The sequence below is a fragment of the Pristis pectinata genome, chromosome 34, assembly GCF_009764475.1.
Source record: "Pristis pectinata isolate sPriPec2 chromosome 34, sPriPec2.1.pri, whole genome shotgun sequence".
In the NCBI taxonomy this organism is placed as follows: domain Eukaryota; kingdom Metazoa; phylum Chordata; class Chondrichthyes; order Rhinopristiformes; family Pristidae; genus Pristis; species Pristis pectinata.
In genome coordinates, this window is record NC_067438.1 from 2,064,561 (window position 1) to 2,083,798 (window position 19,238).

A 19,238-nucleotide genomic window follows, 5' to 3' on the forward strand; every position below is an offset into this window, starting at 1 on the left:
CGGAGCCACAGGAGGAAACTTCCCGCCCCATCCCTTCCTAACGGAGGTGATTCCCCCTCCCCACCATCAATACCCGGTGCTTCATGTTCCTGAGGTATGTAATAACTTTTACTGCTCAAAATTGTCCCTGCTTTAATACTATTTTGCATTTATATATAAAAGGCAAAAAATCTCCAATATTTAATCCTTAAAAACTCACTCATTCTTTCAAAATTATTATTTTGGATATGATTTTAAAAGCTTAAGATATAGAAAACCTTTTCCTTTCCTTCAAAAGAACAAATTTCCACTGAAATCATGAAACAGTGTTTTACAAAATGAGAGGCAAACACTGAGCAGAAACAAATCAAACCCAACTGGTCCAAAGCGGGAGTGGTGGAGGGGAAATCCTGAGGAGTCGCAGGCAGTTGATGCAGCCCACAGCACCAGGGCTGGCAGCAGCCCTGGGGGCGAGGTTAACCCGTCCGCGAGGCCGCAGAAGTGTATTTCCGATGAGCCGCAGATCAGATTGGTCCACAGGAATCACTCATTTCCTGACTTGGTAACATCGGCACAAGTCAGTCTCCACTCTGCCAGCCTCGATCACTGTGTGCCAGTCTTGATCAGTGGGTGAAACACTAGAGGTGCTCGCCGAAGGTTGCTTCAACATCAGACAGAGGACCTGCAATCATGTTGGATTCAGAGAACTATCTCAGCATCAGATTAGGTTCCCTGCTTGCTCCCTGACGCAGGGAGAACAGAGAGACTCTGTGTGTACACAGAGGGGTGTGGATGAGAGAAGGGAACAATAGAATTTAGAAATGAAATTAAAATCTATCGAGATTAATGAACTAAGTAAATTTATAATGCAACTGGTGAATTCTGCCAATTCATCTTTCAGACTGGGGCTTCATTCTTGGATTTCACCAGTGCTTTCCCCTCCTCACCGTGTCCCCGTTCCCCCCTCCCTCTCTCCCACCACTCAGGCAGTACAGCAAATCTGGGAGCCCCCCAGTGTGACCCTTTCACAGTGGTCAGCCTCCAGGGCCCACCCTCTATGCATTTAAACTGGGACCCTGTGCAAAGTTTTCTGGATTACAGCTCCCCCCCCACTGCCCCCAACCCCCCCCCCCCACCACCACCACCTGTAAGGGGCAGATCTTTGTGCAGTTGGGTTTGGTTTGAGCAGTGCTTTGGAAACCCCCCTCTCCCCCTTCACGTCACAGACGGGTTTACGTCAGCCACTTGACAATGCACTTGTCGAACACGGTCCTGTCGGAGTGCCATTCCGTGTGATGCACGTTGTGGATCTTGAACGTGGTGATGGCTCCCCTGGTGTCCAGGGTCTTCAGGCCGAATGTGTCCTTCAGGTAAACCTTGGCGGGGAAGAGAAAGCACTGTTCGTCAGTTAGCACCACCTCCGCACAGCGGGGCACGAAGCCGGATGGAGAACCAGCCCCCCCGGCCAGCCTAAGGATGTGGCCACTCGCCGTGGCAACAACAGGGGGTCCAACGGCCCAGACCTTGGGGGGGGGGCCAGTCCTGCCCCCGAACCCGTCTCTGACCAGCTGGGCGCTGCCGTTTGGCCAAGTGCCTTGTTCCCGACAGACCGATTCACTGGGATGGGGTGGTGAGGAAGTCTCTCCCTGTGCAGTGTCATGGCACTCACTGTGGACGCTGCCTCAAGAAGGCGGCATCTATCCTCAGGGATTCTCACCACCACCCCCCCCCCTCACCCCTGCAATCTGGGCCATGCCCTCTCCTCGCTGCTCCCGTCGGGCAGGAGGTACAGAAGCCTGAAGTCTCACACCACCAGGTTCAGGAACAGCGACTTCCCTTCAACTATTCAGTTCTTGAACCAACCGGCACAACCCTCACCCCACCTCAACAACGGGTCACTATGGACCACCTCTGGCACTGCCGTGGACTTGTCTCTGATTTTGCACCAAGGTCTTGTTATTGCACAGCCTTTTCTCTCTCTTGACTCTCTTGTATAAGTTATGTATAATTTCTGTTCTGAGTGCTGTCTGTACCTCTGTGCCTGTGATGCTGCTGCAAGTTTTTCACTGTACCTGTACCTCACCGTACCTGTGCACACAGCAATAAACTCAACTTGACTGTGCGTCATCGGTAGAGGGAGTGAATATTTAGGGAGGTTGATGGGATGCCAATCAAGTGCTTTGTCCTGGATGGCATTTCCCCAGGAGTTGACGGTGCTGCACCCGTTTGGGCAGGTGGAGAGTGCTCTTTGCACCCCGCGTTAGAGACTCTTGACCAGGCCTCTTGTACGATAAAGATGAACTCTTGATCTCTCAGTCTACCTCATCATGGCCCTTGCACCTTATTGTCCACCTGCACTGCATTTTCTCTGAAACTGTGACACGATATTCTGCATTCTGTTCTTGCTTTTCTTTTTACTACCTCGATGTACTTCTGTGTGCAATGATCTGTCTGGATGGCACGCAAAACAAAAACTTCTCACTGTGTCTCAGTACGGGTGACCCATGATTTGGGCATTGTAACTGGTGGAAAGGCCTTGGGTATCAGGAGGTGAGTCACTCACTGCTAGATCCTCAGCTTCTGATCTGCCACTGTAGCCACAGTAATTATGGGGCTGCTCCAGTTCTGTTTCTCATGGTCATACAGCACAGCAAGAGGCCGTATGGAACTGGATTATTGTCACATGTACCGAGGTGCAGGGAAAAACTTGGCTTGCATACCAATCAATTCACTACACAGTGCACTGAGGAAGGCTCAGTTTGACCCATTGACTCTGCATCCACCATTTACACCTGTGGTTGGTCATCCCCAGGATATCGATAATCGGTAAATTGGTTTATTATTGTCACATGTACCAAGGTACAGTGAAAAACTTTGTTTTGATGTCATCCATACAGATCATTCCATACATCAGTGCATTGAGGTCGTACAAGGGAAAAGCAATATCAGAATGCAGAATAAAGTGTTACAGTTACAGAGAAAGTGCAGTGCAGGCAGACAACAAGGTGCAAGGCCACGATGAGCTGGATTATGAGGTCAAGATTCATGTTATCTGGAGCTCAGGGTCCTGGTGAAACCCAGACTCTCGTTATTGTTACCCGTTTTGCTACTGTGCACTATTACTTTGTCCTTTCTCTTCAACTTGCTGATTTTCCCTTCACCAGAACCCATCCGGCCAATATTTGGGTAAAACCTTATCTACAGCCCGAGCTTTTCGATTCATTAAGGTTCCACAGAACAGCTCTCTCCTTCCCTGATTACTGGTGCACGAATCGGAACCCATTTGTTACACATCGATCTTTGAGTCAGGCATTCTCTGATCCTATTTACCTTGTGCCAACTTGTACGTGGTTCAGGCAGTAATCAGAGGTTACCATCTCTGTAGATTATCTTTTTAATTTGGATTTTAGCTGTTCATATCCCTTCAGCATCTGATGGCTGAGCGCTGTGCCGATCTCAGCCAACAGAGAGCGCCACTACTCCTGAATACCACTTGTAACACGGTACACCACTGCCACCGGCTGGCGGTCGGCGGTACTGCGGGGCAATACTCCAGTCCCATCTGCAGCAATTTCTTTTACAATACGTCCACATCTGCAAGGTGCAGGGAGGGTAAAATACATTCGCGCCACGACACTTTCCTGCACTAAGTGGAGCTGTTGGGGCTCTTGACAAAAACTGAACCATGACTGCAGATTGTCAGGTGTCTAGGATTCACCTTGTACTGCATTTGGCATTTATCACCGTGAGTGAATAAAATTTTTACTGTGAAAGACGTTGTTTCGGTGGAGCAAGACCACCACCTGCTGGCGGTGCTAGACATCTGGCAAGCCTGACTGTAGACCTGGCGTGACCTCCGGAGTGGTTCCACTGTTTACCACTGATTTCTAGTAGTGTTGTTCACATAAATAAAAGCAGAAAATGCTGGAAACACTCAGCAGGTCAGGCAGAATCTATGGAAGGAGAAACCGAGTTAACATTTCATTTCGAAGACCCTTTCTGAAAACTTATGTATGCAATAACTTTCACCTCCCAAGGTCGTCCTAAAACACAGATGCAGTCAATTAAAAGAGCGATCACAGTTTTAATCGCGGCAGAAAATTGGTGCAATATGATATGCTCTGGGTTAAAACTGCCACCCAGTGGTGGGCTGTGGTACTGCGGGAATTATATTCCCGTGATGCCGATCTCATCCAACAGATGTCGCCTGTTTCTAGTTTATCATTTAACCTAATCGAGCAGTGCCGCTAAATGCCAGCAAATGGCTCCAGAACACTGAGAAAATCAGTTTATAGATAATTTAATTTAGTTTTTCTCTGCTACAAACATTATTGTACCCGGTATTGGTTATTGCATAAAATGAAATCGTCTAATTACCGAGAAAGTTTAAAAGAATGACTAAAATTGATACTGCGGAAAATTGGATGACGTTCCGAGAACTGCCAGCAGGTGGTGGTCTTGCTCCACCGAAACAACGTTTCACAGTAAAAATTGTTTTGTTCACTCACGGTGATAAATGCCAAATGCACAATAATGCAGTACAAGGTGAATCCTCGACATCTGGCAGAAAAATTGTGTTTGAGGTCCTGACGTTCTCTCTAAAGCAGATCTGAACAGATGTGAGGCCGAATGGCTTCCAGTCTGTTCAAACTAAACAAATATTTTTAGCAAGGGTGCAGTTTTTTTAAATAACAACCATTCACCCCTTGTGGCTGTGTTTACTGACTAGTGGTACCGTGCACCAAATGAAGAATTAGCAGTGTACCTGGCTGAAAATGTTGCTGCAATAGGCTTCACAGACAGTGATGTTGTATCATGTTTTTGAAACATCCTATTCCCTCAATGCTGTTTCAACCAGAAAAATACTAATTTTCTTCCTCATTTTTTGAACCTGACTCTCCACTAACGCCTTTCCATCAAAACGCTGCGAATGTTGAACATCCGCTAAAACTAAGAATGTCAGGAACTCACAAAACGTGCTCCCCTTCTCCATGTACTTAATGTTCTGGGTCACAAAACTTGGGCTTGTGGTGAAACCGCTCTTAACCATAAGAAAGAGAAATTTGCATTTCAAAAACACTTTCCACTGGCTCAGGATGTTGCAGCGATGTGCTTTTAAAATGTGGTCACGGGTAGGAAATGTACTTTTCACAAGCAGGACTGTGACTGTGGATAGATAACTGGTTTGTGCTGTTGATTATTGACCTGAACATCACTCCCCTGCTCTTTGCCATCGGATCTTCCATTTCCCCCTGAGAAAGGGGACAGGATTTCAGTTCAGCAGCTCATCCAGAGAAGGGCACCTCTGACAGTGCGGTGGTCCCTCGGGACTGCACGGAATGGGGGCCCAGATCCATGTGTTTAAGGTTGGGAGGGGGGTGCAGGGCAGGAGAGTAAAGCAACGGGTGGAAATAATGGGGAACGGGGCCAGTAAAGAAACACCAGGGGGGTCCCTGGGGAGGTGATGGTTATCCAGGGAGGGGGAAGCTCGGGAGAGCCACTGCCGCCTGGGAATACAGAGAAAGATCCCAGAGAACTGCCTGGCATTTTCCAGGGGTAGATTCCCAGACCCGCCCCCGCCCCCACCTTCTGTCGGCCTCCCCACCCTCCCCGACGTGAACCACAAACTCACCAGCTGCTTCCTCATCTCCACCACCGTCTCGTTCTCGTTGTAAAACCCAAAGTGGCTGGAAAAAGGAAAAGGGGCTGGTCAGGGGGGGTCAGCTGGGAACAGCACGAAGGTGGGGGCGTCGGTGGCCACGGGGAGGGAGGGGTTTCACTGATCACTGATCTCAGGCAGACTCGGTAAGTTCCAACAAAACCCCAGTGAGTGTCCCAGCCCAGCCAGTGCCCCAGCCCAGCCTGTGTCCCAGCCCAGCCAGTGTCCCAGCCCAGCCAGTGTCCCAGCCCAGCCAGTGCCCCAGCCCAGCCAGTGTCCCAGCCCAGCCAGTGCCCCAGCCCAGCCAGTGCCCCAGCCCAGCCAGTGTCCCAGCCCAGCCAGTGCCCCAGCCCAGCCAGTGTCCCAGCCCAGCCAGTGCCCCAGCCCAGCCAGTGCCCCAGCCCTCACTAAACCTTTCCCCACCCCCATGGGTTCACGGAAGCTCCCAGTGAACGTATTCCCACCCCGCACCTCTCTGTGGCTCCACATCCGCCCCATTGTCCGGAGGAAGATGTTTCTCCCCATTTCCCGACCGAATCCACTTGGACTTGGGGCCGAGGGCTTTAGATTCTCCCCACCCCTCCATCCCCCACCCCACCCCCAAGTGGAAACGTCAGACCTTTCTTGATCTAAAAGGGTCATCAGATGTTGCTCGTTCCCTTTTCTGGGCGGTTCCGTGACCCCTGACCTCCCTCCCACCCCGTGACCCTGAGACCCCTCACCACCCCCACCCCCACCCCCCCACAGCAGCGGGTGCGGAGGGTGTTGCTGCCTCCTGCACAGGGCTCTGGGACCCGGAACAGACTGAACGCCAGACGGTGCGGCCCCCTGTGTAGCCCCCCCCGCACCAGCTGTACCTGGACTGCCAGGGGGTGATGACGCCGTCGTCCGGTCCACCAATCAGAACGAGACGCTTCAGCCTCAGGAAGTTTTGCTTCCACTCTGAACGCAAAAGTACAAAGAGACGTCAGTGGGGGAGGAGGGGTCAGTGGGGTCAGTCCCAACCCCGGTCACCAACCGTGCCACTGCCCACGGGGGTGGGGGTCACCCTCCACCCTCTGGGATCTCGCTGTTCAGTGGGCAAGCACAGCCCTTCCCTGCGCAGGGTGGTGCCTCTCACTCACACTCTGTGTGACAGGACAGTGTGGAGGGAGCTTTGCTCTGTCATTAGCCGACAGTCTGCCTGTCCTGGGCCCCAGGACAGGTTCCGCGGGTGCGGAGCGGGTAGGGTGCGGCTGCAGACCGCTCCCAGTTACCTGTGGCGTTGGGGTTCGTCCGCTCGTTGTTCAGCAGGGCCAGGTAGTTACTGAAATTGAGGTACATGTCGTGATGGTGCGGGTCTGAAACAAGCAGAGAGGCAGGTCAGGCGAGTGATCACATGGTACCGTCACCTCCAGTGCACACAGGGAACACAGGCACTCCGACTGTACACACAGCACAGCGATGGTGTGTTACACACTGATACATACTACACATGGAGAACAGGGGCCACAACACAGGGACTGACTCACATTGTACAGGGAGACAGAGAGACAGCGTAAAACACACCAAAATCAAACTGGACACAGATCACAGAGTTGGTGTAACACACCGATCCTCACACTGGCCACAGAGCGCAGAGACGGAGTGCAACACACCGGCACACTTCACAGAGACCACGCGTAATGCACCAACACTCACATTGTACCATCAGCATGACGACTGTATAACACACTGCGGCAAACACTGTATACAGAACACAACAGCGTAGAACACAGCCACACACACAGTGTACACACAACACAGAGGCAGCGTGTAAGACCTGTAGACAGAGAAGGTATGTGACATTCAGTCACATTGTACACAGCGAGGAGGCAGTGTGAAACCCCTGCTCACAGCACTCAGACTGTACAACACAGGGCCCACTCATCGTACACAGCCAGAACAATAGATCTTGCTTCTCACCATTCCAGTAGTTACAGATAGAGAAACATTGCCCAATCTGGGTGTAGCAGAAGTGGTACAGATTGCTCTTCACGCATTTTGGAAAAAGCCACTTCAGGTAATCGGTATCTGTCGGAGAGAAAGGTACTTGGTCACCACACAACTGCAGACAAACCATCGGTCAGAGATCCACGTGTCAGACCCAAGCCCCTGTTCCAAATGGACAGGTCAAATGTGTGAGCAAAGGTCAACATGGAGAAGAATTGACTGTTTTGGGAAGAAAAAAGCATATTCTGTAAATGGTGAGAAGTGCAAAGCTCTGAAGCAGGGGGATCTGTGTGCCTGAGTGCATCGTTCACAGGGGGCTGGTGATGTAACGCTCTTACAGCGCCAGCGACCCAGGTTCAATTCCCACCACTGTCTGTAAGGAGTTTGTACGTTCTCCCCGTGTCTGCGTGGGTTTCCTCCGGGTGCTCCGGTTTCCTCCCACATTCCAAAGACGTACGGGTTAGGAAGTTGTGGGCATGCTATGTTGGCGCCGGAAACGTGTGACACTTGCAGGCTGCCCCCAGAACACTCTACGCAAAGATGCATTTCACTGTGTTTTGATTTACAGGTGACTAACAAATAAATATTTTATAAACAGGAAGAGTGTCATCGTTTATTGCAAGGGAACTGAGCAGAAAACAGGGAGATTATGCCTCAAATACACAGGGCAGTTGTGAGACCACATCTGGAGCTGTGTGTGTGGTATTAGTCTTCGCATTCAAGAATGTTAATCCATTCATGCATTCTAGATATTAATTCAAGGTAACTTCTCTGAACTCCTTCTTCAGATAAGATAAGATTTCTTTATTAGTCACATGTACTTCGAAACACACAGTGAAATGCATTTTTTGCGTAGAGTGTTCTGGGGGCAGCCCACAAGTTTCGTCACGCTTCCGGCGCCAACATAGCATGTCCACAACTTCCTAACCCGTACGCCTTTGGAATGCAGAGAGGTTGCCTTGAATTAATACCTAGAATGGGCCAGTTGTCCGACGACGGAAAGGTTCGTCGGGATGGGCTAGGCTCCACTGGAGGTTAGGAGAGTGATAGGCCACTTGATTCAGGAGTGCTGACAGAGTGGATGTGGAGAGGATGTTTCCTCCTGTGGGAGAATCCAGAACAAACGGCCCCTGTTTAAAAATAAGTGGCCGCCCATTTCGCTGAATCTTTGGAACTCTCTCCGGCACAGCATCGTGGGCCGGATGGCCTGTCCGGTGTTGCACTGTTCTATCTTCTATGTTGTTCTATGTTCTTCCTCAAAGGGCAGTGGGTACAGAGTCTCTGGGCAATGTGTATTGAAGCAGAGGTTGACTGATTCCTGATATCTAATGGGGGGGAGAAAGGTTAATGTGGGAAAACAGGTAAGTGGAACTGCATCTAAATCAGACGCTGCGTCTTCAGCAGCTTTTCGAGGCAGACGTAGGTGATTCAAGAAAAAAAAAGTGGGGGTTAAGAAGTTTGCGAGGTGTGGTTGAGATGGGGTTGTAACATCAGTGAAATAAATTGGCTGCAGTGTCCCTCACTTGGCCACAGGGACCTCACCGTCCAGCACTTGATTGGAGCTCTGGAGGTGCTGCGGTGGACCCCAGGCTGCTGCTGGACCCCAATCCCCAAGTTTTACATCAGGAGGTACTTTGGAACCCACACACAGCCCGAGTTGGGGCAACGGACACACGGGGGGGTGGGGGGGGTGCGTGATCACCATCCATAGAGGGCCGGTGTCTCCCTCTGACCCCCACCCACTGAGGGGTTTGGGTTGTGGTCTGTACACACATGCCTGTGATGCTGCTGTAAGCAAGTGTTTCACTGTCGCTGTACCTCACCGCACTCGTGCACACGGCAATGAACTGGACGGAGCTTCCTGTCAGCACAGCGTTGCCCATTGACTGGGTTCATCGGCTGAGGGTTAACACTGGCCCAGAAGGTTGAGGGAAGCAGCCACCCTCCTCGGAGGTGGCAGCACAGAGTCACGAGAGGGACCGTGCTTCAACAGTGTATCTGAAAGGTGGCCCCTCCGACCACACTGGGGGTGAGAGCCGAGGTCACGGAGAAGTCTCTGGAGTGGGACTTGAACCGGCGACTTTCTGACTCCTGTCAGGGCCAAGTGGGTGCGTCTGCGGCGCCAGGGCTGGTGACGTGGGACAGCCCCACCGCGTGGTTGGCCCTTTGGACGCAGAGACCGGGTGGGAGGAGGGGCTGGAACTCACCTCCGTACTGGCCAAGCAGAGGGGACGACAGGGAGATCAGGGTGTGCACGTTGTGGTCCGGCATGGTGGAGAGGATTCCCCGGCAGATCAGGCCACCTGCGGAAACAGGGCAGACGCACTTAGACAGGAACAGGAACAGGCAGCAGACGGAGGGATATGGATCACCTGCAGCTTAAATTGGCATCATGGTCGGCACAGACATTGCGGGCCGAAGGGCCTGTCCCCCTGCTGTACTGTTCCATGTTCTAAGTTCTACATTCTGTGTTTTACGTTCTATGTTCTACGTGCTACATGCTACAATCTATGTTCTACGATACACAGGTGTAACCTTAAAGGACATTTGGCAAAGTCGGGTTGTGCATCTCAGTGAGGTTCAGAGCGAGGAGGACAATCTCTCAGCCCTGTGTGGGGCATCGCGGCTCAGCTGGTGCAGAGGTGCTCAATATCCATTTTTAAGATTCACTGTTTTAAACTCCAGCCCAGGGTCAAGACCAGCATTGGAAGGGGTGAGGATTCCTTTCAGCAGCGCAGAGCTCTGTCCGGGAGTGCAGACGGCAGGGGTGAGGCTGGAGTTCGCCAACCATCAGCTCCACCTGTTGAATTCACTCCCCGGACGCAGGTGTTTCTGGCAAGGCTGCCACTGATTGGTTCAGTACCGGTTAGGTACAGACCACAGGTCTCTCTGAAGTGTCCCGTCACACCCTCCCAGGGTAGGGACAGCACAGCTCGAGTCTGGGGTAAAGCACTGTCCTGTCACACACCCTCAGAGCAGGGCCAACACAGGTCAGAGGCAGAGTAAAGCTCCCTCTGCATTGTCCCATCAAAACCCCCAGGGTAAGGACCCCGACTTCACTTAGAACAAATGGCTCTGTTAATAACGCACAATAATTAGTGACATCACTGAATCCGCCGAAGTGCTGGAGGCAGACAGGGGTGTTAAGTTACCAGGTTTGTGACCAAAACTGCACCAATGCACCTTCCCGACTAGAACAGGACGAATCCTCCATGAAATGCAGTGAGCCGAAGTTAGCAGCATAACGCAACTTAAAGGTCTGAGGTCAAACATAGTCCTTTACAGCAGTGTGGACTCCCAAGTGTGATCGCAAGGAAATGGCAGATGAGATTCAATGTAGGGAAATGTGCAGTTGTACACTTTGGAAGCAGAAATAAGCGGGCAGATTATTATCTAGGAAGAGAGAAAATCCAAAGCACGGAAGTACAAAGGGACTTGGGGGTACTCGTGCAGGATACCTTAAAGGTTAACCACCAGGTCGGATCGGTGGTAAAGAAAGCGAATGCTATGTTGGCATTCATTTCGAGAGGTATAGTGTATAAAAGTAAGGAAGTGTTAATGAGGCTCTACGGGGCACTAGTGAGGCCTCATTTGGAATATTGTGCGCCATTTTGGGCCCCACATCTTAGGAAGGATGTGTTGACGTTGGAGAGGGTTCAGAGGAGATTTACGAGGATGATTCCAGGAATGAAAGGGCTTAAGTATGAGGAGCGTTTGTCGGCTCTTGGACTGTACTCGCTGGAGTACAGAAGAATGAGAGGGGCCCTCATAGCGACATTTAAAATATTGATAGGAAAGGACAGAGTAAATGTGGCTAGGCTGTTTCCCTTGGTGGGTGAGTCCAGGACCAGAGGGCACAATCTTAGAATTAGAGGGTATAGTTTCAAAACAGAGATGAGGAAAAATTTCTTTAGCCAGAGGGTGGTGAATTTGTGGAACTCCTTGCCACGTACAGCAGTGGAAGCCAGATCAGTGTGGGCGTTCAAGGAGGAGACAGATAGATATCTAAATAGTCAGGATATCAAGGGATATGGGGATAAGGCCAGTAATTGGGATTAGAATAGTTTTTTTTTATTCTTTTATCTTTTCATTTATTTATCTATCTATTTATTTATTTATTTATTTGTTTGTTTGTTTGTTTGTTTATTTATTTATTTGTTTGTTTGTTTGTTTTTTCTTCTTCTTCTTCTTCTTCTTCTTCTTCCCCCATTCCCCATTTCTCATTTCTATTTCCCTTTCCTTGGAGCAGACTCGATGGGCCGAATGGCCTGCTTCTGCTCCCTTGTCTTGTGATCTTGTGATTGAAAAGGGAGCTATCCGTACACCTGGATATTGAGATCCTAGTAATTAATACCTGTCTTAAATCTACGTCCTTAAAATACACCGTGGAATGTATTTTGGGGTCCATCCTACCTTGAGAGTAACAGATCATGTGCACCCCATTCGCTGCATTCTGCATGATGGGGTAGATGGCCTGTTTGAACCCTTCCACCTGACTCCACAAGGACTTCAGGCTCTGCGTCCGATCGAACAGATCAATGATGGTCACATTGGTTCCAGGATGTGACTGAGGAGAGACAGAGAAAGAGTTCAGGTTTGTCGTGAATGATCTTGAAAATGCCTTGAAAATTAAATTTTCGCAGTGGCCACCAGTGTTACTTCCCCATTGCCCCGGTCCTTCAAAACGTTGCAAAATCAGATCAGAAAACTAATGCAATTTTGCAATAGTGCACCTTTCATACCCCTCTCAGCTCCCTAAGGGATTGATGGCCGATGGATAATGTTTAGAGTGCTGTGGTTGTTATGCAGGCAAATGCAGCCACCAACAAGTCAGGGGGGGTTTCCTGAACCTTCAACCCAACCAACTCACACTGAAACCAAGATTGAAAGCTCTCTGAAGCAACGCTGCAGCCAGCTCTTACAGCTGCTCAGAAACTCTTCAACAATTCATGTCTTTTTGCGGTCACCATTCAACTGCAAAGTGTGTGCTGCTGGCCTGCATCGTTATTCCTTTGTGAAGCTCAAGTGAACTGTTGGCAGGAACACTGTGTCCAGTCCTGGGCCCCACAGTCCTGGGAGAGGATGTGGAGGAGATTTACAGGGAAGGTTCCAGTGGGGAAATACTTCAGACGGATGGACAGACTGGAGGAGTGGTTCTCCTTACAATGGGGAAGCTTATGGAGAGATTTATCTCAGGGATTCAAAATCCTGCTGGGTTTTGTCAAAGTCAAGTCGAGTTTATTGTCACCTGCACAAGGCCACGTGTGCACAGGTGCACTGAAAAACTTACTTGCAGCAGCATCACAGGCACAGAGCATCACATAAGCAGCATTCACAAGAAAAACACAAACTAAACACAATTTTTACAAGAAAGAACACAATTAGAACAAAGAAAAGACAAAGTCCATTTTAGTGCAAAGTGATCAAAGTGGTCACTTTGCTAAACTGTAGTGATCAGGGTTGTGCCGGTTGGTTCAAGAACCGAATGGTTGAAGGGAAGTCGCTGTTCCTGAACCTGGTGATGTGGGACTTCAGGCTTCTGTACCTCCTGCCCAATGGGAACTGCGAGAAGATGGCACGGCCTGGACGGTCCATGTCACCTTCTGTCCGGAGTGGGTGGAGTCTTTGATTATATTGATTGCTTTCCAGAGGCAGCCGGAAGGATGCCAAGCTGCAACTGGGGTGTTGTGAGCCAACAACAAAATGTTTTACCTCTTTGATGATATATCAGGATTTCTGGGCATTTACAAACATTAATATTTTTCTGTCAATTATCATAATTACACCATGCAGAAAAGCCTTGGAATTAAAGGAGATTTTACCTTTTGGGGTTAGGACTGTAAATCAGTTAAGCTAAGATATCTTTATCAGTCACATGTACATTGAAACACACAGTGAAATGCATCTTTTGCGTAGAGTGTTCTGGGGGCAGCCCACAAGTGTTGCCACGCTTCCGGTGCCAACATAGCATGCCCACAACTTCCTAACCTGTACGTCTTTGGAATGTGGGAGGAAACTGGAGCACCCGGAGGAAACCCATGCAGACACGGGGAGAACGTACAAACTCCTTACAGACAGCGGCAGGAATTGAACTCGGGTCACTGGCACTGTAATAGCATTACGCTAACTGCTACGATACTGTGCCTGCCCTAACCAGGTCCAGGTCCTCCTAACCAGGGTTGCCAGGTCCTCCTGGGCCTGAAGTATCTTCTTTTGCATCATCATGTCTATTAGTGACCTACACTTCACCAGAACGTGGGCCAGACAGGAGGGAGAGGCACTAAACACAATGTGGGTATACAGTGTCACCCCAAGTCTGAATTCAGCATTATGAGAGAACCACAGGATAACAAGAAAGATTACAAGATTTTTAACCTTGGTCTCTGTGCACAGATCAAGGGTCAGATTGCGACTGGTAACCTCAATGACTGGTGCCCTTTGACCCAGCTTCAATCACCACTGGGCACATGGACAGATGACAGCCCAGGAGCGGACAGACCACTTGAACAAACTACGTTGTTCTTCTCACCCACGAGTGTAACTAACACAGGTCGAGGGGGGGTCCCGCGTGTTCCAGTTCCCATCCTTGCTGAGACAGGTCTGAGGGACACAGGATGAAAAACGGTGAGGTAATTGCTTGATGGTGGGGTTCCGCTGGAGATGGCGGAAGTGGCGGAGAATGATGTGTTGGATACGTAGGCTGGTGAGACAAAATGTGAGGACAAGGGGGACCCTATCCCTGTTAGGTCTGGGAGGGGTGGGGGTGAGAGCAGAGGTGCGGGAAATGGCAGAGATATGGGTGCGAGCTCTCTCGACCACAATATGGAGGAAGACACGGTTAGTAAAGAAGTTGGACATCTCGGATGTCTTGGAGTGGAAAGCCTCCTCATGGGAGCAAATGCGATGGAGGTGGAGAAATTGAGAGATAGGAACAGCGTCCTTGCAAGAGACAGTGTGGGAGGAGCTGTAATCGAGGTAGCTGTGGGCGTCAGTGGGTCTGTAGAAGGTGTCAGTGGATAAGGAATCTCCTGAGATTGAAATGGAAAGATCAGGGAAGGAGAGAGAGGTGTCAGAGATAGTCTAAGTGAATTGGAGAACAGGGTGAATGTTAGTGGCAATATTTATGAAACTGTCGAGTTCTGCACGGGTACAAGAGGCAGCACCAATGCAGTCATCGATATAGCGGAGGAAGAGTTGAGGGATGGGGCTGGAGTAGGCTTGGAGCAGAGACTGTTCAACGTAGCCAACGAAGATGCAGGCGTAGCTGGAGCCCACGCTAGTGCCCATGGCTTCGCCGTTTGTCTGTAGTCCATCTCCAATGGGACTTCACCACCAAGCATATCTTCCCCTCCCCACCCCTTTCTGCCTTTCGCAGGGACTGCTCTCTCCACGACTCCCTAGTTCACTCCTCCCTCCCACCATCCCACTCCCACCCCGGGGACTTTCCACTGCCCCCACCATAGGTGCAACACCTGCCCCTACATCACCTCCTGCCAGGGACCCAAACAGTCCTTTCAGGTGAGACAGAGATTTACCAGCACCTCCCTGAATATCATCTACTGCATTCAGTGCTCCAAGTGTGGCCTCCTCTACATTGGTGAAACCAAACTACAGACTAGGTGACTGTTTCGCAGAACACCTGCGCTCCGTCCGTAACTGATCTGCATCTCCCCGTTCCTGGTCACTTCAACTCCCCCTCCCACACTATCACTGATATGTCAGTCCTCAGCCTCCCCCACTGCCAGGAGAATTCCAAGCGCAAACTGGAGGAACAGCACCTCATTTTCCGCCTTAGAACCTTACAGCCTAACAGCATGAACATTGAATTCTCCCACTTTAAGTAATCCTCACAACCGCCCAAACACCAAACCCCCCACCATGCCTCTTCTTCCCTTTCCCAGCCTCTCTCTCTTTTTCTACCCCCTTTTTTTCCCTCTCTCTCCTTACCTTTGACCCATCCCCCGGTGGATCTGCTCTCCCCTCCTCCCCCATACCTGCCTATCACTTTCTCTTACCTGCATCTACCTATCACCACCCTGTGCCCACCCCGCCTCCCCTCTTTTGTCCACCTATCACTGCTCTGCTTTTCCATCCTATATATTGGGCTTCCCCTTTTCCTATCTTCAGTCCTGAAGAAGGGTCCTGACCCAAAACGTTGACCGCCTGCTTTTCTCCACGGATGCTGCCTGGCCTGCTGAGTTCCTCCAGCGTCATTGTGTTTTTCATCTAGATTCCAGCATCTGCAGTCCTTTGTTTCTCTGAGGGACACAGGAGCTCAAAGCTTCCCTGGGGTGGTGGGAGAGAGCAGTCAGGGCTCCTGGTCAGGTTGGGGGGGGGGGGTAATGTGTGGTGCTGGGGGGTGGAGATGGAGTCAGAGATCAGTCAGAGGTCCAGAGTGGCAGGAGGCGAGGAGGGGGTTTCATTCTGGGATCCAGCTCCTGATTCTAATTCTGGAAAATAAGTTTGATGGTGAGATGTTTGATGGTAGGCACGGTAGTGTAGCGGTTAGTGTAACGCTTTACAGCGCCAGCGACCAGGGTTCAAATCCGACCACTGCCTGTAAAGAGTTTGTACGTTCTCCCCGTGTCTGCGTGGGTTTCCTCCGGGTGCTCCGGTTTCCTCCCACATTCCAAAGACGTACAGGTTAGGAAGTTGTGGGCATGCTATGTTGGTGCCGGAAGCGTGGCGACACTTGCGGGCTGCCCCCAGAGCACTCCACGCAAAAGATGTATTTCACTGTGTGTTTCAATGTACATGTGACTAATAAAGAAACCTTATCTTATAAAACAGTTAGGATAATTTATCCGCCTCTCCACTCCCCCCTCCCCCCAACTGTACAGATTTTCAACAGAAATGCTTGAAGGTCCAGAATCGAATATTGGCACAATGCTTGACTGAATCACTCAAGGTCCCACGGCTGCCTGTCAAAGGGCGTATAAGAGGTTGGGGAAGAGAGAGCCGAGCTGAGTATCCAGGGACTGATTCTCCTTCCAGCCCTATGATAGAAGTCTCCCCTATCTCTGTCTTCCACAGAAAACCGCAGGACTGGAGAAACTTAGGAGAACCGGGCCGCCGGTGAGGTGCCCAGTCAGAGCCCACTCCCTCTGTGTAATCCGATGCCTCTGCCAGAAGCTCATGCCTTCAGAGAACTGGGTTTGGTTCCCAACCCGCCCAGTTCCAGGAAGGCGCCGGCAGCGATCCAACGCCGAGGGAAGGGGAGGGAAGGAGCCTCAGAGAATGGTGTGGAGGGGGTGGGGGGGGGGGGGTGGTTGGTGGTGGAGGGGAAGGGAAGGTCGACTTACCTCGTTGATAAAGGTTTGGAGCGTCAGGAGGTCCCCCGGGCTGTCGAACAAGCCGTGGACCACGATCACCGGCTTGTAGCTCTGTGCAGCCTGGAGAACGATCGCGACACAAGCCGCCAGCACGGCCCGGGGAAACATGTCCGCCTCGGTGGACCCCCTGCCCGGGACTGGGACCTCTGGAACTGCCGCTGCGCTCGGCTCTCCGGTGATGCCCCCGCCTGCACCCAGCCGGTCAGCCGGTCCGCGGCGCCGGGCTCCCGTCCATCGCCGCTCCCCGCACAGCGACCCAGCAGCGCAGCTGCGCGCCGAATCCACTGGATGGAATGTCACATCCTGTTTCCCTAGCGACCGCCACGGCGTCCCTGGCAACGGTGAAACCACTTCCTGCCCCTGCCAGAGAAAACAAGCCGCTGGAGGAAGGCGGCGGGTTGGGCAGCGTCTGTGGAGAGGAAATAAACAGGATCTGGAAGGGATATTTCCCTCCATAGATGCTGCCCGACCTGCTGAGTTCCTCCGGCATTGTGTGTGTGTTGCTCCAGGTTCCAGCGTCTGCAGAATCATTTGTGTCTCCACTTACTGTCCCAGCCTGTGTAGCGGGGGGAGGGATAGGAGTGGGAAGAAGCTGCTCCGTGAAATATTTTGCAGCCTCAACCCCTCAGCAATGTATTTCTCAAATTCTGGAGATGCAGTATCCAGAACCCCTTCCCGTCCCGTAAGAATCCCAGCTAAATTGGAATTGGTTTATTATTGTTACATGACAATGTGAAGTTACAGTGAAAAGCTTACCGTTCACACAGAACAATTCATTACACAGTACATTGAGGTAGTACAAGGTAAAACATAACAGAATGCAGAATAAAGCAATGTCACAGCTTACAGAGAAAGTGCAGTGCAGGTAGACAATAATGTGTAAGGTCATAGATTGATCAGGAGATCAGAAAAGTGGTGGATGTTGGTAATTTAACATAAAAACAGAAATTGCTGGAAACACTCAGAAGGTCAGGCAGCATCTGTGGAACGAGAAACATTGCTAACTTTTCAGGTCAATTCTTCGTTCAACATTTTCTATTTTTATACCAAAAAAAGGACCAGGCCTTGGACCACGAACTGCTGGATGTGGGAGGAACACAGCCTCAGCACCTATGAAAGGCACATTGGCACTGCACCATGCTTCATTGTGACAAGAAGTCTCTTACATTGCAAAGTTACCTACTTTAATTAAAAACAGAGAATATGAACAATGCATCAGATCAGGCAGCACTGTGGAGGAAGAAACAGAGTTTTCAGATCATCTGTACTGGGAAGGTGTATGACTTGAAGGAGAACTTGTAGGTGATGGTGTTCCCATGCACCTGCTGCCCTTGCCTTGGTGGCACAGGTTGCCCTTGGTGGCACAGGTTGCTGGTTCAGGAGGTGTTGTGAGAATACCTCAGGTGAGTAACTGCAATGCATTTTGGAGATGGTACACACGGGTGCGTTTGCTTCTCAATTACATACGTTGGGAACCATGCATATTTATTACAGATATTTTTCAGAATCAGGTTCATTATCACTGACACATGACGTGAAGTTTGTTGTTTTACGGCAGCAGTACAGTGCAAAGACAAAAATTATTAAATTACAAAAATAAAAAAATAGTGCAAAAAAAGGAATAATAAGGTTGTGTTCATGGGTTCATGGATCGTTCAGATATCTGATGGCAGATGGGAAGAGACTGTTCCTGAATCGTTGAGTGTGGGTCTTCAGACTCCTGTACCTCCTCCCCGATGGTAGTAACGAGAAGAGGCCATTTCCTGGATGTGAGTGTCACATGCACAAGTCCATGTGTGCACAGGTGCAATGAAAAACTTACTTGCAGCAGCATCACAGGCACAGAGCATCAGATAAGCAAGATTCATAGGAAAAAGATAAATTATACAGGATTTTTTTAATAAGAAAACACAATTAAAACAAAAAAACAAAGTCTGCTTCAGTGCAAAGTGGCCAAAGTGTTCATAGTGTTGTTAAACTGTAGTGATTAGGGTTGTGCTGGTTGGTTCAGGAACCGAATGTTTGAAGGGAAGTAGCTGTTCCTGAACCTGGTGCTGTGGGACTTCAGGCTTCTGTACCTCCTCCCCGATGGTAGTAACGAGAAGAGGCCATTTCCTGGATGTGAGTGTCACATGCACAAGTCCATGTGTGCACAGGTGCAATGAAAAACTTACTTGCAGCAGCATCACAGGCACAGAGCATCAGATAAGCAAGATTCATAGGAAAAAGATGAATTATACAGGATTTTTTTAATAAGAAAACACAATTAGAACAAAAAAACAAAGTCTGCTTCAGTG

The 19,238-nt window shown here is 50.2% G+C and overlaps 1 protein-coding gene across 1 annotated transcript; it reads right to left on the reverse strand.

Annotated features, from left to right (window-relative positions):
- Positions 1 to 1,109: 1,109 nt before the first annotated feature.
- On the reverse strand, positions 1,110 to 17,222 carry ppt2b (palmitoyl-protein thioesterase 2b). The gene is made up of 8 exons (XM_052043880.1): positions 16,912 to 17,222; positions 12,023 to 12,176; positions 9,817 to 9,912; positions 7,583 to 7,690; positions 6,895 to 6,978; positions 6,496 to 6,580; positions 5,612 to 5,666; positions 1,110 to 1,355 (listed from the first exon to the last, which is right to left on the reverse strand). Exons 1-8 carry the CDS (start codon positions 17,047 to 17,049, stop codon positions 1,212 to 1,214), a joined length of 864 nt encoding a protein of 287 aa, XP_051899840.1. The 5' UTR covers positions 17,050 to 17,222; the 3' UTR covers positions 1,110 to 1,211.
- Between the last annotated feature and the right edge of the window lie 2,016 nt (positions 17,223 to 19,238).